The sequence below is a fragment of the Nycticebus coucang genome, chromosome 9 (genome assembly GCF_027406575.1).
Source record: "Nycticebus coucang isolate mNycCou1 chromosome 9, mNycCou1.pri, whole genome shotgun sequence".
Lineage (NCBI taxonomy): Eukaryota > Metazoa > Chordata > Mammalia > Primates > Lorisidae > Nycticebus > Nycticebus coucang.
This window is the reverse complement of record NC_069788.1, coordinates 94,090,815-94,113,409: the sequence shown is the minus strand read 5'-3', so window position 1 is coordinate 94,113,409 and position 22,595 is coordinate 94,090,815. Positions and strand designations below refer to the sequence as shown.

The window sequence follows — 22,595 nt, the reverse complement described above, 5'->3', positions numbered from 1 at the left end:
TAAGTCAAATTACTCCAACTTATAATTTTTGCATAATTAAATTTTTCCCATTTAAACAATTGCCCTAGTTCTTTGATAATGTCGTTGTCTTAAGTTGTTGACAAAAGCCTAATAATGGGTATTAAAAACTTTTCCAAAAAGCTATTTATAAGGTTCACATCACGCTTATTAATTACTCAGATGCCGCAATCCCTTCCCTCCCCCAACCCTGCTCCTCCTCCCACGAGCCCTGGGAGCGCAACTCCGTTTGGGTGTGATTTGGTTCCCGTCGGCTCCCGTAGCGTCCCTCAAGCACTTCCGCCTCGACGCCCCTCGGCGCTGTATGCACTTCCGGCAGCGGCAGATCGAGCGGCCGAGGCAAGATGGTGAGTGACTAAGGGTTTCTTCGGGCTTGTGGGCTCCATGCGAGGAGGTCGCAGCGGCCGGAGGCGAGGCAGCTTCCGGAGGAACTTGGTCCGCCGTCCTCTCCCGCTGGTCCGAGCTCCTCGGCTGACGGAGCCTTCTGGAGACGGCGCTCGGTCCACCGCGGGCCGGGGCCGACCGCGGGCCTTGCTCGGGGACCCCAGGGCCGGACTCGGCGCGGAGGGTCCCGGGCGGGCGGATCTCTGGCTTTGCTTTTCCACTGACTGGAGTTCTGCCGGGTGGCGTGGAGAGTTTCGGCCCGGGCAGGCGAAGGGCGGTCTGACTAGGGAAGGGGGTGGGATGCGTTCCAGCCGGGAAGGGGAGAGCGGAGTCGTGGAAGGGGGTTCCGAGTGGGGGACATTTGAGGAAGCCCTTACAGACTGACGCTGTTGGGACAGGCGGAGCTCGGGAGGAAACGTGTGTTAGTTGGCATTTATTCACTAATTCCCTAACGCAGGTATCTATTGAGTACCTGCCTTTTGTTTGGCTAGGCTCTGTTCTAGGCACTGAGGATACAGGGTGAGCAGATTGATGAAGCCCCTGCTTTCATGGAACGTACATTCTAGAGGAGAGAGCAGACCATAAACATAAAATATTCCATAGAAGGAATATATGGTAGATGGCAGGGAGCGGGGTTGGGTTGTCGTTGTTATATGGCTGTTGTATAGAAAGGGATAGGATGGGGAGGGGTGGCTGGTTTAATTGTAGAGTGCCAGCAAAGGCCCCTCAAATTTGAGCAGAGACCTAAATTGAGGGAGTAACCTGTGCAGCTATCCTGAGAGAAATGTCGTGCAGGCAGAAGAAACAGCAAGGGCAAAGAACCTGAGATGGGGGAGTGTTTCCCCCGTATCCTGAAGGGCAAGAAGGCCAGAGCACACAGAAGTTTTACGAGGACTTGAGTAGAGTGGTAGTCTAAGCGTGTGCCAAGTCTTTTCCAGCATTTTCTCATTTATTCCTCACAACACTCCCTTGAGGTAATCATTATTGTCTTCATTTTGCTAAGAAACTAAAACACAGTAAATGGCTGCGGGAACGTAGAGAAACACTCAGGTTTGGGTATCCAGCAGACCTGGCTGTGATTCCCGGACCCATCTCTGACACGATTTGTGACAGTAGGCAACTCACTTAACGTTCCTGCGTCTTTTTCCTTATCTGTAAGTAAGAGGTAATGATAGTACCAGTCTCAAAGTGTTTATAAGAGTTAAGTGAGATTACTCCTCAAGAATGTTAAACACACTGCTTAGCATACATTAGAAGTAAAGCGCTCAGTGATGGATGTGCTTGTTATTTGAGACTGGTGAAGAAGTGTGAAGCCCATTCAGGAAAATGTCTTCTTTGGGGGCCGTATATGAAGAGGTCATGAGGAAAGTAGATGAATCTGAAAAGGTTAGTTGTGGTCAGTTTGGCAAGGACCAGGCATTGCAAACTAAGGCGTTTGGACATTATGCTATAAATGCTAGGGACCAGTTGAGGAGAAGAATCATAGGATCAGCTGTTTTAGAAGCTGGACTGGTGACGGTAGAAATTGGACCCACGGATCTCAATTGGGAGGCTATAATTCAAAAAAAGAGGTGGAGGAATGGAGATAGGAAATAGACAAAAGAGAGAGTGAAGAACTGAACCAAAATGAATTAGGACTGTTTCTGAGCCCAGATTTGGTAACCAGACGGACAGTTAAAGTTGTGATTCTGACCTTTCTTATTCACCAGTAAGATTGGTGTATACTTCCTTAAGTCAAGTAAATGCTAAGAAGTTTACACTTGTTACCTCATTTTTAGCACTGGGGAGGAACTAATATCTCCACTTTCCAGTTAAGAACACCAAACTTCACAGAGGGTGACTTGATCTATCCAAGATCCCATAGCCTATTAGTGATGGAGTCAGAATTCAAACCTGGATTCTTCTAATTCCACAGCCCATGTTCTCAAGCTTTTGTACTCTCATCTGTGGAGTGGGAGTAATGAAATATACCCTGGAAGATTATATGGAATTAATGAGACAGTATAGAGCTGTGTGCATAGTAAGCACCCCACAGACATTAGCTACCCAAGCCATCAGCACTTTTCCTTAGGAGGTATAAATAATTGTTAAAGGTCTGTAGTTTGAATGGCTGTTTCAGTGTAACTAATTCTGCTATCCAGAATCTCTCAGAGCTCTTACTTACTTTCTTTAGAATAAAGCACAAAGTTTTAAGTATCTTGCATGTGAGTAAATGTATGTAACATTAACTGTATTAGGTAACCATGCTACGGTGGTTTTGTCTTGATAATGAAACTTTGGTATATTAATTTAGAGGTGCCTCAGTGGAGGTGATTTGAGGGAGCTGAGCAGGCCCCTCTAATCACTAAGTTGATTCATATTTAGAAATGCCACCATTTCTGAGACATTGCTCTGTGCTAAGCATTGTCCTTTACCTGAAGGGTCTGTTTTAAAATCAGAAATCCCACTGACCTTATTAATACACTAAATTTTGAAACAGAGTCTCATTATGTCACCCTGGGTAGAGTGCTGTAGCATCACAGCTCACAGCAACCTCCAACTCTTGGGCTTAAGCGATTCTCCTGCCTCAACTTCCCAAGTAGATGGGACTACAGGCACCCACCACAATGCCTGTAGTTGTGGTTTTTTGCTTGTAGTTGTCATTATTGTTTGGCAGTCCCAGGCTGAGTTCGAACCCACCAGCTCTGGTGTATGTGGCTGGCGCCCTAGGCACTGAGCTGTAGGTGCTGAGCCTTAATACACTAAATTTTTAACACCTTAAGGTGATAACAGCTTTTCAGATGGGAAGGCAGCCTGCTCAAGAGCACCCATGCTTTATGGGTGGGTGATAGAGTTGCTATTGAAAGGAAAGCCTTCTGGATCTTGTTGTGATCAAAGTTAGGAGTAAATGATAAAATGTTTGTTGAGTATGTAAAATGACTTGGCTTTCATAGCCTGGTTTCATGAAATACATACTCTTTGTAGCCTCAGTCTGGTAGTATTAAAGAATGTGAAGCTCCCTGTCTTCTCAAGAGAGGGTGATTTTAGAATCTCAGCCTCATTAGTTATATTGACTTCTCAATACAGTTGTTCTTTAGTTGTATTCTAAAATGCAGTCAGCTGCAAGGTGCATTGGTAATATACCTTAACAGCTTTTCAGGAAAAAAACTAAATGCATACATTGACTACAAGGTACATCTTGGGTTCAGAAATGTTAAAATGAGGGAGAAGTGTTCATGTTTTAGAATCAGGCAGGTCAAGTGTGGTGGCTCAATGTCTGTAATGCTAACACTTAGGGTGGCTGAGGTGGGAGAATTGCTTGAGGCCAGGAGTTTGAGACCATCCTGAGCAACATAGCAAGATCTTATATGTAGAAAAAAATGTAAAAATTAGCTGATGTGGTGGTACATACCTGTAGTCCTAGCTACCTGCGAGGCTGAGGCACGAGTATCGCATGAGCCCAAGTGTTTGATGTTGCAGTGAGCTATGATGATACCACTGCACTCTAGCCAGGGCAATATAGTGAACAACTGTCTCAACAAATAAAAATAAATATAAATAGAATCACAAGACAAAAAGAAGGATGTTGTTTTGACTGATCCTATTCTGAATTTACATCTGTATCTGATTTCTCCCCCACCCCCAGGGTCAAAGTCAGAGTGGTGGCCATGGTCCTGGAGGTGGCAAGAAGGATGACAAGGTAAATAAGCCAGATATGTACTGTGATGTGAGCAAAATTGTAGACAATGTCATAGGTCTTAGCTGAGAAGTTCTTTGGGGATTGATGAATTTTAAAAAGTAAAATGATCCAGCAATTTTTTAATTAGCCTGTCTTACAGATACAATGTCCTTTTCAAGTTTTAGAAAGATTATCGACCTAGCCATCAAGTAGGTATTTATGAATTAAAGCAATAACAGTACAGAAATGGTAAAATAAATTGCCTGTAAATTGTTGTTTAATATAATGAGGTGTGAAGAATTGTCTCAAATTACTCACTTTTTGGCATAGAACTCAGTTCTGACCTCTCTACCTTACTAGAATAATCTGACTAACTTATCATGTATGCATACAGTAAGAAGATCACTACAGTTACATTTACTTATTAAATAGGAGGAATAGGAAACCTAATATTTTTTAAAGTGAACATTATTTATTTTTATTAAGTAAATTTATTTCAGATTAATGTGAAGGTACAAGCAACCAGGTCAGAATATTTGGTTTTGTTTAGAGTTCATCTTAGGATTCTGATGCACGGTTATTTTTAATGTGGCTTCACTGACTTAAAAATATGAAAAGGACAGTTTTTAATAGCATCTTAAAAATAAGGAAAATTGTACCACCTGAAATAGATGTTGATGGTGCAGAAATAAATGTTGTGTTTTAATGTGATTTCTGTGTGATTTTTTTTTTTTCCCTTCTGCAATTGTAAAAACTTTAAGGATAAGAAAAAGAAATACGAACCTCCTGTACCAACCAGAGTGGGGAAAAAGAAGAAGAAAACAAAGGGACCAGATGCAGCCAGTAAACTACCACTGGGTAATGATGTGGTTTCTCTTGCTGCCTTTTAGGGAAACCATCTCTGTGCGTGTAGCTAAGTGTCTTAAAGGGGAGACAGGTAATAGGGGAGTGGTTGAAGTTCTAGCTCTGTGATTATAACCCTCTTCTCCCTATTCCTCTAGGTTGGCATTCAAGTTACCCTTTATTTTAAAGTACTGTATTATACAAGTATCTCACTTTAAGAGATTCCATTAATTTTGTTTAAATAACTAGCTTCTATATTGTATTAAAAGTGCAGTTTAGATTACAAAACCTAGATTGAACTTGAGAGTTCAACTCAGAAACAAACTTCATTTCATTAAATGAAATGCTTTTCATTGTATTAAAATTCAGGTCATGCAGTGCTTGACTTAATTTTTCCGGGGTTTCCTGCTGAACGTAGAATAAAACTCAAACCAAGTGACCTGACCCAGCCCACTTACCCATTTTCAGCCCTGCCATCCCCCCATGCTCATCAGTCACACTTCACATTGCCTGCCTTATGTTTTTGTTGATTCCTCAGCATAACAGGACCTTTGCCCTTTTCCTTTTACATAAAATGTTCTTTCTCTAGTTTTTTTTTTTTTGCTTTGTCTTCTGAGATAGGTTGTAGTGGTATCATCATAGCTCACTGCAACCTCAAACTCATGGGTTTAAGTGATTTTTCTATGTCAGCCTCCCAAATAGCTGGGACTACAGATGCCCGCTACCAGGCCTGGCTGATTTCTTTCTATCTTTTGTAGAGATGGGAGTCTCTTCTTACTCAAGGTGAGCTTGAACTTCTGGCCTCAAGCAGTCCTTCTATCTCGGCCTCCTGGAGTGCTGGGATTACAGGCCTGAACCACTATGCCTAGCCTTGTCCAGTTTTTCATGGCTACCTGCTTCTCATCCCTTCAGGCTGCAGCTCAAATATTTCCTTCACTCCCATCTAAAAGTTTCCTATGCTGAAGAAAAAACTAAATAGAAATACATTAACTAATTTTACAAATATTGTTCCATTAAGAATGGAATCAGATGGTAAAACCAGTCATTAATCTACTAAGTGAATCAATATGGTATTGGTACAGAAAGAGACCAATTAGGTCACCAAAACAGGCTAGGAAGTCCAAAAATTGAGTCAAGTTAAAGTTGATATTTAACATGTTAAAGGTAACATGTCAGTTCTGTGCAGAATAGGGTGGGTTATTTAATATAAATGGCACTTTTAAATTTTTGTTTAGAGAAAATGAAATTAGATCTCTTTTCTCTTGTTAAGTGGATTATAGATATACATATGAAAATAAATAAATGAAAATTCAGGAATATATTTTAATCTTAGGAGAAAAAAAGCTTTTTAAAGTGAAGGACCCTAGAAATCATAAAAGATTGGTACATTAGTATTTATAAATGATAACACTCCCATGTGGCATGAGACATTAAAGCCAAAAGAAACAAGTATCACTGATATTTCAAAATTGGACAAATAGAGAAGCATGTGTACAGCTAACATGTGCAACAGTGTGTATTGCCTGAGCAACAGTGTAACTTTTTATTAGCCCCATGGGAAAAAATAAACCAAACTATATATTTTTTTTTTTTGTAGAGACAGAGTCTCACTGTACGGCCCTCGGGTAGAGTACTGTGGCGTCACACGGCTCACGTCAACTCTAACTCTTGGGCTTACGCGATTCTCTTGCCTCAGCCTCCCAAGCAGCTGAGACTACAGGTGCCCGCCACAACACCCGCCTATTTTTTTTGTTGTTGTTGTTGCAGTTTGGCCAGGGCTGGGTTTAAACCTGCCACCCTCGGCATATGGGGCCGGCGCCCTACTCACTGAGCCACAGGCGCCGCCCAACCAAACTATCTTTTATGCCAACAGTTAAATATATCAGGGCAGCACCTGTGGCTCAAAGGAGTAGGGTGCTGGCCCCATATGCCAGAGGTGGTGGGTTCAAACCCAGCCACGGCCAAAAAAAAAAAAAAAATATGTATATGTATATATATACATATATATATATATATCAACTGTTCAGTCAGTGCAAATCATTTTGGATTAGCTATTTGGTCACAGACCTCGTCCCTATTTTCAAATGCTTGCTTATAATGGCCAAACTCTCCCCCCTTTCTTTGCCCCCCCCCCTTTTTTTTTTTGAGACACTGTTGCCTTGGGTAGAATACCATGGCATCATCATAACTCACAGCAGCCTCAAACTCCTGGGTTTGAGTGATCCTCTTGCCTCAGACTCCCAAGTAGCTGGGACTACAGGCACCCACAACACCCAGCTAGTTTTTCTATTTTTTGTAGAGATGGATTCTCCCTCTTGCTTAGGCTGGTCTTGATGATAAAGTATGATAAAACTGTCTATTTTAATTATAGTGACACCTCACACTCAGTGCCGATTAAAATTGTTGAAGTTAGAGAGAATTAAAGACTATCTTCTCATGGAGGAGGAATTCATTAGAAATCAGGAACAAATGAAACCATTGGAAGAAAAGCAAGAGGTAAGTTAAGAAGTTACTTTTTTTCTTTTTTTTCTTTTTTTGAGGCAGGTTCTTGCTCTGCTGCCTAGGCTAGAGTGCAGTGGCATTATCATAGCTCACTCTAATCTTTAACTCCTGGGCTCATGCTATCCTCCTGCCTCAGTCTCCCAAAATGCTGGGATTATAGGTGTGAGCCACCACACTGGGCCTACCCACCTTTTGAAAGCATCAGTTATTTTGTGAATATAGTGAACTATTACAATCACATACTATTTACTAATTAATTAATTTATTTATTTTTCAAGACAGAGCCTCAGCTGTTGCCCTGGGTAGAGTGCCATGGCGTCACAGCTCACAGCAATCTCCCCCTGGGCTTAAGCAATTCTCTTACCTTAGCCTCCCAAGTAGCTGGGACTACAGGTGCCTGCCACAATGCCTGGCTATTTTTTGGTTGTAGTTGTCATTGTTGTTTGGCAAGCCCAGACTGGATTTCAATCCGCGAGCTCTGGTATATGTGGCTGGCGCCTTAGCCACTTGAGCTACCGGCGCCGAGCCAGAATCATATACTTTTTAGATCTAATCTGCTTTTTCTTCTTGATATTTTCTTATAATAGGAGGAAAGATCAAAAGTGGATGATCTGAGGGGGACCCCAATGTCAGTAGGAACCTTGGAAGAGATCATTGATGACAATCATGCCATTGTGTCTACATCTGTGGGCTCAGAACACTATGTCAGCATCCTTTCATTTGTTGACAAGGATCTGCTGGAACCAGGCTGTTCAGTCCTGCTCAACCACAAGGTGAGGTGATAGTCTCTAAGAAAGGCCATAGGAGTGCTTTCTTCCTTCTTCCTCTTTAGGTCTCTCTGCCTGTCCCATTGAAGTGGATCACCAAAGCACTCCTAAGGGGGAGAAAGGTGACGAGATTGGCATTGCTATGCTATAAGCAGATTGAGTGAACTTAATGGTCCTTTTTAAAGCTGGATATTCCCTGGTAGGTGCATGCTGTGATAGGGGTGCTGATGGATGACACAGATCCCCTGGTCACAGTGATGAAGGTGGAAAAGGCACCCCAAGAGACCTATGCTGATATTGGGGGCTTGGACAACCAAATCCAGGAAATTAAGGTACGGCTGGGAACCATCTATCTCTGGGACGTTAGACTTTTGGTTTCTATTGCTGTCCCGTTTAGGGTACTTTGGAGTTGTTTTGCACATTTTTTCTTTTTTAACTGATCAGACCAGTAGCTGACTCATCAGGGCTTGCCAGTTTTGTGGTATTTTTGTATTTGTTAATACTAAGTTAGTTAATAGAAATAATAACTTATATGATCGTTCCAGCAGCAGCTGCGGCTTAATACCTTTTATCGATAATGTTTAATGTATAGTCTGTGAACACATAATGTTTCCAGTTGTGTGGTTTATGGAAGCAGCATGTGTACCTGCACATGCTTACACAGTGGCAGGGTCTAGAGCATAATCCCAGCCCCTCGGTGTTCCTGGGGGCTGAGGGCTGGCTCTCTGCATGTTCTTTGATTCATAGGGAAGTCATTCAGAGCTATCACAGGTCTCTCTGGTGATCTAGGGAGATAGTCAATAGCCATAATGTCTCTAGGTGGAAAACTTTCCCAGTACTATCTGTAGTTTAACTAAAAAGGGTGATTTTTAGCTTTCTTAAGTCTCTTTTGATCAAAAAGAGCTTAAATATTGCTCAAGGCTGACAACTACTGCAAAGTAAAAGGGAAATTGGGTGCAATTAGGAAGAGGGGAGGGGTGCTGGGAACTCATGTAGGACAAGTGTCCTCTTCACTACGGCCTTCCTGCTAATGGAGGTCAAACACATTGTTTTTAAGAAGAGTAATTGATAGTCAGGCGTTGTGGCGGGTGCCTGTAGTCCCAGCTACTTGGGAGACTGAGGCAACAGAATCGCCTAAGCCCAAGAGCTGCAGGTTGCTGTGAGCTGTGATGCCACAGCACTCTACCAAGGGCAGCAAGGTGAAACTGTCTGTAAAAAGAAAAGAAGAAGAGTAATTGAGATTTTTGATTGTTGTTGTTGAAAGCGAGATTTTCTCACGATGCCAATTAATCTAATATCAATAAGAAAGTCTTTCAAGTTTACTGAGTGTTTCTTTTCTATAGGAATCTGTGGAGCTTCCTCTCACCCATCCTGAATATTATGAAGAGATGGGTATAAAGCCCCCTAAAGGGGTAATTCTCTATGGTCCACCTGGCACAGGTATGCTCTGTTTGACACTTTGTGGGCACACAGCTTGTCTCTTAAGCAGCAGTATTCAGTAGCTAAAGTGTTGAGTGAGGACACTATAGCTTCTCAGTTTAAAACAGGAGTGCTCAATTTTGGCTGTATGTTAGAATCATCTAAGGAGCTTTAAAAAATAATGATGCCTGGTCTCATCCCCCCAAATTCTGATAATTATCTGCAGTATGGCCAAGCCTTAGGTCTTTGGTGGAGAACTGCTTTAAAGGCTTTATTCTGTGGTGGCTGGATGAGGTTCATTTATTTTCCTGGCCCAGTGGTACTGAATAAATATGTTGGACGAGTAAACACGTGTGTGTGTGTGTGTGTGTGTGTGTGTGTTGTTGTTGTTGTTGTTGTTCATTATGTAATAGGTTGACCTAAGTAAGATGGAAAACCCAGGACCTAGCAGTTCATTGCTATGCAAATTCCAAAGGAAGAGCAGTCATTTGCTCAAGAGAAGTGACACTGTGTTCCTAAGAGGATCTGTGCTAACTGGGGGGTACCCACACTGAAGGGACTGAGAGACACCTGTATCCAGAGACATGGAGCTAGAAGAGATCACTCTTTTTTTTGAGACAGTCTTGCTCTGTCATCGTGAATAGAGTGCTGTGGCGTCATAGCTCACAGCAACCTCAAACTCTTGAGCTCAAGTGATCCTCTTGTCTCAGCCTCCTAAGTGGCTAGAATTACAAGCATCTGCCACAACACAACACCCGTCTAGTTTTTCTATTTGTAGAGATGGGGTCTTGGCTTTGTTTAGACTGGTCTCAAACTCCTGAGCTCGAGCAATTCACCCACCTTTGCCTCCCAAAGTGCTAGGATTATAGGCGTGAGCCACTGTGCCCACCCCAGAAGAGATTATTCTATGGCAGCCCCTCCTCTTACAGCTCACAAAATACATTTCAGAAAGGCCAGAGATTAGCCCAGAGCCCCAGTAGCTCTAGGAATTGAGCTGGTAGGAGGCCTCCTGACCCTCAGCCACCGGATCAGGACATTGCAGGATGTTGGCAGTGAAGGGGCTGCAGTGCAAAGGCTGGGGTAAAGCACTGGGCAGGCAGGCAGGTTCACTGGAGAGCAGGAGACTTGTTTCTGCCATTGAAGTAGCCCAGTGGCTAGACCTGGCTACTTCTGGACTGTGAGATCTCATCCACTTAAAAGGTCCTCTTTGTCTTCTGTTTACCACCGCTAATTAATGCTTTCAGCCTTTGCACCTGCCACTATGTCTATCCCACAACTTAAGTGAGCATCATTGCTGAAAGTTGTACAACTTATCTTTGTGTCACCCTTTCCACTTCCATGAAGTCTTCTATGTCACTCAAGTCAGCCTCCTCTGCTGGGCTGAGGCTGCCAGGTCTGCTCATAACTGCCTCCGTCCTAAGGCACCTACTCAGCCCTTGCCTGTATTCTCACTTACCATCAGAGGGGCCCTAATCTTAACTCTAAAACTCTCAAATTGGGTGTTTTTTGCTAACTATCATTTGTGACCTGAAAGAGAACTATCGGGTAATGAAGAAGTATTGGAAACATCATTTGAACTCTTCCCTAAGATCAATGGGAGGAACTGCCTGTCAGGCTGCCGTAGATTGAGAAGGACCCCCCGAGCTTTCGCATCAGGAACTAGTCCTGTCTTGGCTGGCTAGCCGGCAGGAAGCCCACCCAGCAGCTACTCTCCTGGTAGCACCAGGCACTGCTGACCTGGGGCTCAGGAACACTTAATAGCCAAACCCAGGATTCCTAGACCTTTTTTTCATCACTGATTGTTTTGTAGGCATTTAGTTTGGTTCTCTTACCCTGCTCTGGAGATGACTCAGGTTAATAAGAGTTTTTTTTTTTTTATTGTTGGGGATTCATTGAGGGTACAATAAGCCAGGTAACACTGATTGCAATTGTTAGGTAAAGTCCCTCTTGCAGTCATGTCTTCCCCCCATAAAGTGTGACACACACCAAGGCCCCACCCTCCTCCCTCCTTCCCTCTTTCTGTTTCCCCCCCATAACCATAATTGTCATTAATTGTCCTCATATCAAAATTGAGTACATAGGATTCATGCTTCTCCATTCTTGTGATGCTTTACTAAGAATAATGTCTTCCACGTCCATCCAGGTTAATACGAAGGATGTAAAGTCTCCATTTTTTTTAATGGCTGAATAGTATTCCATGGTATACATATACCACAGCTTGTTAATCCATTCCTGGGTTGGTGGGCATTTAGGCTGTTTCCACATTTTTAGCGATTGTAAATTGAGCTGCAATAAACAGTCTAGTACAAGTGTCCTTATGATAAAAGGATTTCTTTCCTTCTGGGTAGATGCCCAGTAATGGGATTGCAGGATCAAATGGGAGGTCTAGCTTGAGTGCTTTGAGGTTTCTCCATACTTCCTTCCAGAAAGGTTGTACTAGTTTGCAGTCCCACCAGCAGTGTAAAAGTGTTCCCTTCTCTCCACATCCACGCCAGCATCTGCAGTTTTGAGATTTTGTGATGTGGGCCATTCTCACTGGGGTTAGATGATATCTCAGGGTTGTTTTGATTTGCATTTCTCTAATATATAGAGATGATGAACATTTTTTCATGTGTTTCTTAGCCATTCGCCTGTCGTCTTTAGAGAAAGTTCTATTCATGTCTCTTGCCCATTGATATAAGGGATTGTTGGCTTTTTTCATGTGGATTAATTTGAGTTCTCTATAGATCCTAGTTATCAAGCTTTTGTCTGATTGAAAATATGCAAATATCCTTTCCCATTGTGTAGGTTGTCTCTTTGCTTTGGTTATTGTCTCCTTAGCTGTACAGAAGCTTTTCAGTTTAATGAAGTCCCATTTGTTTATTTTTGTTGTTGTTGCAATTGCCATGGCAGTCTTCTTCATGAAGTCTTTCCCCAGGCCAATATCTTCCAGTGTTTTTCCTATGCTTTCTTGGAGGATTTTTATTGTTTCATGCCTTAAGTTTAAGTCCTTTATCCATCTTGAATCAATTTTTGTGAGTGGGGAAAGGTGTGGGTCCAGTTTCAGTCTTTTACATGTAGACGTCCAGTTCTCCCAACACCATTGATTGAATAGGGAGTCTTTCCCCCAAGGTATGTTCTTGTTTGGTTTATCAAAGATTTAGGTGGTTGTAAAATGTTAGTTTCATTTCTTGGTGTTCAATTCGATTCCAAGTGTCTATGTCTCTGTTTTTGTGCCAGTACCATGCTGTCTTGAGCACTATGGCTTTGTAGTACAGACTAAAATCTGGTATGCTGATGCCCCCAGCTTTATTTTTGTTACAGAGAACTGCCTTAGCTATACGGGGTTTTTTCCAGTTCCATACAAAACGCAGAATCATTTTTTCCAAATCTTGAAAGTACGATGTTGGTATTTTGATAGGAATGGCATTGAATAGGTAGATTGCTTTGGGAAGTATAGACATTTTAACAATGTTGATTCTTCCCATCCATGAGCATGGTATGTTCTTCCATTTGTTAATATCCTCTGCTATTTCCTTTCTGAGGATTTCATAGTTTTCTTTATAGAGGTCCTTCACCTCCTTCGTTAGGTATATTCCTAGGTATTTCATTTTCTTTGAGACTATGGTGAAGGGAGTTGTGTCCTTAATTAGCTTCTCATCTTGACTGTTATTGGTGTACACAAAGGCTACTGACTTGTGGACATTGATTTTATATCCTGAAACATTACTGTATTTTTTGATGACTTCTAGGAGTCTTGTGGTTGAGTCTTTGCGGTTCTCTAAGTATAAGATCATGTCGTCAGCAAAGAGGGAGAGTTTGACCTCCTCTGCTCCCATTTGGATTCCCTTTATTTCCTTGTCTTGCCTAATTGTATTGGCTAGAACTTCCAGCACTACGTTGAATAGTAAAGGTGACAGAGGACAACCTTGTCTGGTTCCAGTTCTAAGAGGAAAAGCTTTGAGTTTTACTCCATTCAGTAAAATATTAGCTGTGGGTTTGTCATAGATAGCTTCAATCAGTTTTAGAAATGTGCCACCTATGCCTATACTCTTCAGTGTTCTAATTAGAAAAGGATGCTGGATTTTATCAAATGCTTTTTCTGCATCTATTGAGAGGATCATGTGATCTTTATTTTTTGCCTGTGTTAATATGGTGGATAACGTTTATAGACTTGCGTATGTTAAACCAGCCTTGCATCCCTGGGATGAAGCCTACTTGATCATGATGAATGACTTTTTTGATGATAAGCTGTAATCTGTTGGCTAGGATTTTGTTGAGAATTTTTGCTTGAATTTTGTCTATGTTCATGAGTGAGATTGGTCTGAAATTCTCCTTTTTGTTTGGGTCTTTTCCTGGTTTTGGTATCAGGGTGATGTTTGCTTCATAGAATGTGTTGGGGAAGATTCCTTCTTCCTCAATTTTTTGGAATAATTTCTGTAGTACAGGAATAAGCTCTTCCTTGAAGGTTTGATAGAATTCTGGAGTGAAGCCATCTGGACCAGGACATTTTTTGATTGGAAGATTTTTTATTGTTTCTTTGATCTCAGTGCTTGAAATTGGTCTGTTCAGGAGCTCTATTTCTTCCTGGCTGAGTCTAGGGAGAGGGTGTGATTCCAAATATTGATCCATTTCTTTCACATTGTCAAATTTCTGGGCATAGAGTTTCTGGTAGTATTCAGAGATGATCTCTTGTATCTCTGTGGGATCAGTTGTTATTTCCCCTTTATCATTTCTGATTGAGGTTACTAGAGATTTTACTTTTCTATTCCTCGTTAGTCTGGCCAATGGTTTATCTATTCCAACTCCTTGTTTTATTAATTTTCTGAATGATTCTTTTGTTTTCAATTTCATTGATCTCTAATTTGATTTTGGATATTTCTTTTCTTCTACTGAGTTTAGGCTTAGATTGTTCTTCTTTTTCCAATTCCATAAGATCTCTTGTGAGATTGTTGATGTGCTCTCTTTCTGTTTTTCGAATGTAGGCATCTAAAGCGATGAATTTTCCTCTCAAAACTGCTTTTGCAGTATCCCACAGGTTTTGGTAGCTTGTGTCTTCATTGTTGTTATGCTCAAGGAAGTTAATGATTTCCTGTTTTATTTCTTCCTGCACCCATCTCTTATTCAACAGAAGATTGTTTAGTTTCCATGCCTTTGGGTGGGGTCGAGCATTTTTGTTAGAGTTGAGTTCCACCTTTAGTGCCTTGTGGTCTGAGAAGATACAAGGTAAAATTTCAATTCTTTTGATTCTGTTGATATTTGTTTTGTGTCCCAGGATATGATCAATTTTGGAGAATGTTCCATGGGGTGATGAGAAGAATGTATATTCTTTATCTTTGGGATGGAGTGTTCTATATGCGTCTATCAAGCACAGTTGTTCTAGGGTCTCATTTAAGTCTCTTATATCCTTGTTTAATTTCTGTTTAGAGGATCTGTCCAGCTCTGTAAGAGGAGTGTTAAGGTCCCCTGTTATTATAGTATTATCAGATATCATATTGCTCAGACTGAGTAAGGTCTGTTTCAAGAATCTGGGAGCATTTAAATTGGGTGCATAGATATTTAGAATTGAAATGTCTTCTTGTTGTATTTTTCCCTTGACCAATATAAAGTGACCATCTTTGTCGTTTTTGACTTTAGTTGCTTTAAATCCACATGTATCTGAAAATAAGATTGCAAGTCCTCTTTTCTTCTGAATTCCATTTGCCTGAAAAATTGTCTTCCAACCCTTGACTCGGAGCTTTAATTTGTCTTTTGAAGGCAGGTGTGTTTCTTGCAGACAGCAAATGGATGGCTTGTGTTTTTTAATCCAGTCAACCAATCTATGTCTCTTCAGTGGGGAATTCAAGCCATTAACATTTATTGAGATAATTGATAAGTGTGGTTGTATTCTATTCGTCTTATTTTGTGAGAGTCCATTGCTTAGTTTTATCTTTTGCATCAGTGTGGAGGTTAGGTTCTGTCCTTTGATTTCTGAGTTCTTACTTTGCTGCTGATCCATTGTGGTGGTCAGTGTGCAGAACAGGTTGAAGTATTCCCTGTAGAGCTGGTCTTGTTGTGGCGAATTTCCTCAATGTTTGTATATCCGTAAATGATTTGATTTCTCCATCAATTTTGAAGCTTAGCTTAGCAGGGTACAGAATTCTGGGCTGGAAATTGTTCTGTTTAAGTAGATTAAAGGTAGATGACCATTGTCTTCTTGCTTGGAAAGTTTCATTAGAGAAGTCTGCGGTCACTCTGATGGATTTGCCCCTGTAGGTCAACTGGCGCTTACTCCTGGCAGCTTGCAGAATCTTTTCTTTTGTCTTGACTTTGGACAGGTTCATCACAATGTGTCTTGGAGAAGCTCGGTTAGAGTTGAGGCGACCTGGGGTCCGATAGCCCTCTGAAAGCAGTGTGTCAGAATCTTTGGTGATATTTGGGAAATTTTCTTTTATAATATTCTCTAGTATGGCTTCCATTCCTCTGGGGCATTCTTCTTCCCCTTTTTGAATTCCTATAACTCGTATGTTGGAACGCTTCATAAAGTCCCATAATTCCGACAGTGAACGTTCTGCTTTCTCTCTCTTCTTTTCTGCCTCTTTTACTATCTGAGTTATCTCAAAAACTTTGTCTTCTACCTCTGAAATTCTTTCTTCTGCATGGTCTAACCTGTTGCTGATATTTTCCATTGCATCTTTAAGTTCCCTGATTGACTGTTTCATTTCCTTCAGCTCTGCTATATCCTTTTTATATTCTTCATATCGTTCATCTCTGATTTGATTCTGTTTTTGGATTTCCTTTTGGTTATTTTCCACTTTATTAGCAGTTTCCTTCATTGTTTCCATCATTTCTTTCATTGTTTTCAACATGTGTATTCTAAATTCCCTTTCTGTCATTCCTAACATTTCTGTATAGGTGGAATCCTCTGCAGTAGCTACCTCACGGTCCCTTGGCGGGGTTGTTCTGGACTGGTTCTTCATGTTGCCTGGAGTTTTCTGCTGATTCTTCCTCATGGGTGTTTTCTTTTATCTGTTTCCTTGCCCTAATTTTCCTTTCACTTCCTCTTGCTCTTTAAGTTCTCGTGCCTGTGGACTAAGGTTTACAGGACCAGAAGGGTGAGAAGGTTGAAGAGCAAAAAAGGGATGAAAGAAAGGAGGACCGAGTGATAAGAAAAAAAAAAAGAAAAATAGAGAAAGGAGAGGGGGTGGGTAAAAGGAATATTGACAAAAAGAAGAGAGGCACAGAAAGAGGGAGACAGAGCAATATAGGTGTACAGTAGGGTACTTTGATACAACCTTAAAAAACAAACCACCTTCTGGGGGTGCCCAGTTGGGTGGTTCCCTTGAGGTCAGCAGCTCTTTGCTAACCTGATCAGACACAGTACCCCACCTCCACCAAGTAGAGAGGAAAGACAAAAATGCTATAAATCAAACCAAAACAAGCAAACAGAATACTTTACGGGATAAAATTGGCTGGAAAAACCAAATAATAGCGGTAGAAACACTGACAAAAATGAAGTTCTAATTATTGAAATAGGCAGCAATGGGAAATTATAATTAAACTAGAAAAATTGAGAAAGAAAAAGGATCTGTATGGAAAAGGTTGAACTTAAAAAACAAAACAACAATCCACAACATCGAAATAAAAAAAAAAAACCAAACCAAAAAAAAGAAAAAAAACACAACCAAAACCAAAGCAGTATGTATATGTTATTGAATATTGTCTGGGCAACACGTGGTCTTCTGGGGTATGAGATGTTAATCACAGTTCTGATACGACTGGAGGCTGCTAGTTTCTCAAACCCCAGCAGGTAGACACCCCAGCCCACTTAAAAGGCACTTTGAACTTGTTCACTTACTGAGCAGAAGCTTTCTCAGGGAAGTGCTTGTCGCTGGAATCACTGCTGAGGTGGCTATCCACTTACCCTGTGTGTCAAAACTGGTCTCCCTCTGCCCCCGAGGGTTAGGGCTGCAAGGCGGCTCAGACCCCGCCCTTAGGCTATTTGGTCGCTGGGTTACCAGCTCCCACCCAGTTCCAGCTCTGCGACCCTGAGGGCCGAGCTTGCCGGGGCAGATCACTCACAATGTCTGCCTGTGACCCAGAGCCAAACACTATTAGCTCCGTCTGGCTCAGCGGCTCAGACTGGGGACCTAGACAAAGGCCAAAGTTCCCCGCACTCCCACTCAGGCTCTCTCCAAGGCATTTCAGCTGAGTGCCAAGTCCAAAGACACCAAAACAGTTCACAGGTAAGGCCTTTCTGGTTTGCAGTCTCGCTGCTACTGAACTTACAGTTGCGGGCCGGTTTAGACGGATTGAACACACGCGACCACTTGCCGGTTTTCCACTGTTTTAGTCCTCCTCTTGGGGTCCAGAAGTCTCTCGCTGACTCCCTGTATCCTCTCAGGCGTGATGATAGGCAGATCCCACCAGCCAGAGATGCCTGGAGTCCTACATCCCCAGACTCACGGTGCCCAGATACAAGGAAGCTGTTACTCGGCTGCCATCTTGCTCCGCCTCCTAATAAGAGTTTTTAACTTAAAACTCTCTTTTTATCTAAAACAGGTAAAACCTTGTTAGCCAAAGCAGTAGCAAACCAAACCTCGGCCACTTTCTTGAGAGTGGTTGGCTCTGAACTCATTCAGAAGTACCTAGGTGATGGGCCCAAACTTGTTCGGGAATTGTTTCGAGTTGCTGAAGAACATGCACCTTCCATCGTGTTTATTGATGAAATTGATGCCATTGGGACAAAAAGGTAGGCTTTCGCATACCTACTATGTATTGTTTTCAGGCAATACCACGTAGCTCTTCCCTGAGAATGCCATCTGGGCTCTCCCTGGGCCCACAGCTCTTGCTGTGCACGGCCTTGCGTGGGTGCTTTTAGGGTCTATGCTCCCAGGGGCCAGATAACAACTACCCAGGAGCTGTGAACTGAGATTGGTCAGTCACCAATAGTCACGTCTTGAGCACTTACCCTGAGCCAGGACCATCTGGACTCTGGGGACACAGCTATGAGCATGATAGTTTCTGCCTTCAAGGAGCACAGTTAGATTGAAAATCAAACCCCAAACATGGAGACAAAATAAATGACATAATTTCAGACACAGAAACTGTTCTAAGGAAATGTAATCTATAACTTGGTTGATGGGGTAGGGGGTATCTTAATCCACTTGTACTCATGTAACAATGCCACCAACTGGGTAATTTATAAAGAACAGAAATATATTTCTCACATTCTGGAGACTACAAAGTCCAAAATTAAGGTGCCGGCATTGGCCTCTAGTGAAGGCTGCTCTCTGCTTCCAAGATGACACCTTGCTGCTCTGTTCTCCAGCGGGACAAACTGTGTCCTCAGGGGCTGAAGAGCAGAAGAGCATAGAGGGCCTAAGCTAGAGCCCTCCAGCTCCTTGTAAGGCACATCCACACCTTGTAAGGCCCTACCCTTATGATTACCTTTTCCCAAAAAGCCCCCCACCTCTTAATTACCACCACAGTGGGAATTAAGTTTCAACACATAAATTTTGGAGAGACATTCAAACCATAACAGGTGCTTTTTTTCTACAATAATTCATAGTGACATTTAGGTTGAGACAGTAATGTTGAGGTGTCCTGTCAGGATGAAGTCTTTGCTATAATCCCCCATTAGCAAATCAGTTGGGTCTTCATTGCTTCTCCTGCTCTCTTCCAAAGATACGACTCAAATTCTGGTGGTGAGAGAGAAATTCAGCGAACAATGTTGGAACTGTTGAACCAGTTGGATGGATTTGATTCAAGGGGAGATGTGAAAGTTATTATGGCTACAAACCGAATAGAAACTTTGGATCCAGCCCTTATCAGACCAGGTTAAGTTTGTTTTTGATTCATCATGGAGAATTAATATGTTCATATAATTTGTGTTTTAAGTGTGCTTTAGGATCATCAAATGGCACATAGGAAGCCAAACACTTAAGTGAAACTTAAAGGGTATTAAATAAGAACATTGCACAGTCTGTATACCACAGCACTTTGAATTCCAGTCCTGAGTTTTAATCTTTTCCTTCCCACAATAATCCCTTTTTAGCCTCAATTACTTGCTACCTTTTTCTGAAGAAATTATTCATATGCTAGCTAGAGTACAAGAAGCAGTACTTTGCTATCTTTGTAATGTTTTAGTAAGATAGGTCTGTCCTTTTTCACTAAATGTGCCATTCAGAAATTGCTTCTTTGATTAATTTTTTAAGATACAAAGGAAAGATTTCTTTTACATGAGGTGAATGAAAATGTAGAAATTTACACTATAGGGCGACGCCTGTGGCTCAGTGGGTAGAGCGCTGGCTCCATATACCGAGGGTGGTAGGTTCAAACCCAGCCCCAGCCAAACTGCAACAACAAAAAAATAGTCCTGCATTGTGGTGGGCTCCTGTAGTCGCAGCTATTTGGGAGGCTGAGGCAAGAGAATCACCTAAACCCAGGAGTTGGAGGTTGCTGTGAGCTGTGTGATGCCATGGCACTCTACCAAGGGCAATAAAGTGAGACTCTGTTTACAAAAAAAAATTTACACTATAAAAATGAATGGTCACTTTTTAAGATTTGGACATCCTTCTCTTAGAATAGGATCTGACTGAAACTGCATGTGTAAAGAGCTAGGCGAGGCTTCTGAGCCAAGGTAGGGCCTAAGTTTGGATGGGCTTTGGCTAAAAACGTTTACCTCTGCAGGCCGTATTGACAGGAAGATCGAGTTTCCCCTGCCTGATGAAAAGACTAAGAAGCGCATCTTTCAGATTCACACAAGCAGGATGACCCTGGCTGATGATGTAACTCTGGATGACTTGATCATGGCTAAAGATGACCTCTCTGGTGCTGACATTAAGGTGAGAACCTGGGCCAGGTTAGCTCATTGATGGAAACATGGCCCATCAATCAGGAAAGACTGTATGTTCTTGAGGTGGTGGTTAGGTGGAGTGGCTATGTGGCTATCTGTGTTGTACCATAGTTGTCATGTTTTATCATTTCCAAGTGCAGATTTGCTTATTACTTGAAGTCATTTTTATTGCAGTATGGCCGGGGCTGGGCCTGATCCCGCCACCCTCAGCATATGGGGCCGGCGCCCTACTCACTGAGCCACAGGCACCGCCCTTGAAGTCATTTTTAATGGGTTCATTTTAGGAAGTAAATGCCCTAAACCACCTGTAGCCACAAGTATAAGTCACTGGGAATAAGCTTACCTCCTCCACTAGGCCTGGTGATTTTCTCAGACCAGTCAAGACTTAGTCCTGGGTTGAGGGAAGATCTCCCCCAGAGCTACAGAGTGGGGACCAGCACTCATTGCATTCATATTCCCAATTCATGTACAAGATTATACCCCCTAGTTTCATTACAAATATACATGAGTTAGAATGTTTCTTCCCAGGTTTACAACAAGGCCTGGCAAGATGTGGCTTCTTGGTGGGCACTGGTGCCGTGCTTAGATAGGGATAGCCAGTTCCTGCAGTGATTCATGGGTTATCCATCCCAGAGAACTAGGTTAGTTCAAAGTGTTGCAGTAGTACAGTGATTTACCAAGTTAACGCTGAATCATTTACTTTCTCATTCTCTACACAAACACAATTTTCCACTGAACAACCCATTTGAAGTAAATGACCTGATAGTCATTAACTAAACAGAAAGTCCTATGCCAGGACTACTTGTAATTTTTTGCATCATGCTGCATACATTCATATTTTCTTGTTAGCTTTGGCAAGTAATTATTGAGAATACATTAAACACTACACTGTAACTTACAATGTCTAACCAGAATACCTGTTCTCTTGTGACTACCTAAATGAAGTAGACATATATTCTCAGTTGCCTCTAAGTTTCAGGGTAAAGTCCCTATCTTTTCATCAATTTCCTAGGAATATTATTCCTTTTAATAAAAGTGGAGCTATGAGAATTGACTGATCTGCCAAGCCACATAACTTGGTAGAATCTAAATCAAAACTACTGCCTTAATTCCCAGGCTAGTCTTTTTATCTGTAATTGCTCCCAGTTTAATCCACTTTAAATCCTTTCAGAAAATAATTGGATGCTTAAAACATTTTAAAAATCTAATCTTTTTCCAAATGAGCAATTTGTGCTTAGTCTGAGTATCCTATACATTATTTCAAAAAAACTCAGTTTCTGATTGCTTGTTTGAATAAAAATAAACATTTTCCTTTCCAAACATACTGTTCTTTCTTAACAGGCAATTTGTACAGAAGCTGGTTTGATGGCTTTAAGAGAACGTAGAATGAAAGTAACAAATGAAGACTTCAAAAAATCTAAAGAAAATGTTCTGTATAAAAAACAAGAAGGCACCCCTGAGGGGCTTTATCTCTAGTGAACCACAGCTGCTATCAGGAAAATGGGAGTTTACCTGACCCCAGAGGGATGAGGTTGGAGAAGCTGCCTAGAGTTGTACGTTTTCCACTTGACTGATATTAGCAAACATCCTTTGTATCTTTTGGAATATGATGTATAAGCTGCCCCTTGGGTGGCCTTCATCTGCTGGTCAGTGTGCAGCACTCTGCTTCCCAATAAAGCGGGCTCTTGTCACAGACACTTCATACCTGTTTCTGGAGTCTCCACTCCAATCAGCCTTAACAAATAGGTGGATCTAGCTTTAGGGAAGCTTCTGGGTGAGAAGCCTCAGGCCACAGACATTAGTGCCTTTTGTACCCACCTCCCCCACCATTATACCCCCCCAAAGCTGGTGGTTCAGTAGTGATTAGGGGGAATATGATTATAACTACACAGCCAGTAGTCTTTGTTTAAATAATAAAGGGTGGCTGGGCATCCTAGCGCTTTGGAAGGCTGAGGGGAAGGATCACTTGAAGCTAGGAATTCAAGACCAGCCCGGGCAATATAGTGAGACCCTGTCTCTACAAAAAAAATTTTTTAATGTAGCTGTGTGTTGTAATGTATACCTATAGTCCCAGCCTACCCAGGAGGCTAAATGGGAAGATCATTTGCACTCAGGAAGTCAAGGTTATAATGAGCCATGATGATGTCACTGCACTCTAGCCTTGACAAAAAAAAAAATTTAATAAAAA

At 41.9% G+C, this 22,595-nt stretch overlaps 1 protein-coding gene across 1 annotated transcript; it reads left to right on the top strand.

The window, feature by feature from the left end:
* Nucleotides 1-318: 318 nt before the first annotated feature.
* PSMC1 (proteasome 26S subunit, ATPase 1) lies at nucleotides 319-22,104 on the top strand. Its single transcript, XM_053601807.1, has 11 exons — nucleotides 319-365; nucleotides 4,028-4,081; nucleotides 4,822-4,918; nucleotides 7,275-7,399; nucleotides 7,993-8,178; nucleotides 8,376-8,504; nucleotides 9,516-9,612; nucleotides 18,112-18,301; nucleotides 19,237-19,388; nucleotides 20,242-20,396; nucleotides 21,749-22,104. Exons 1-11 carry the CDS (start codon nucleotides 363-365, stop codon nucleotides 21,881-21,883), a joined length of 1,323 nt encoding a protein of 440 aa, XP_053457782.1. The 5' UTR covers nucleotides 319-362; the 3' UTR covers nucleotides 21,884-22,104.
* The last annotated feature ends 491 nt before the right edge of the window (nucleotides 22,105-22,595 follow it).

Coding starts and splice junctions, on each gene's coding strand:
- PSMC1 (XM_053601807.1), top strand. Junction 4,082..4,821: donor GTGGCAAGAAGGATGACAAG/GTAAATAAGCCA, acceptor AAAAACTTTAAG/GATAAGAAAAAGAAATACGA. Junction 7,400..7,992: donor CATTGGAAGAAAAGCAAGAG/GTAAGTTAAGAA, acceptor TTCTTATAATAG/GAGGAAAGATCAAAAGTGGA.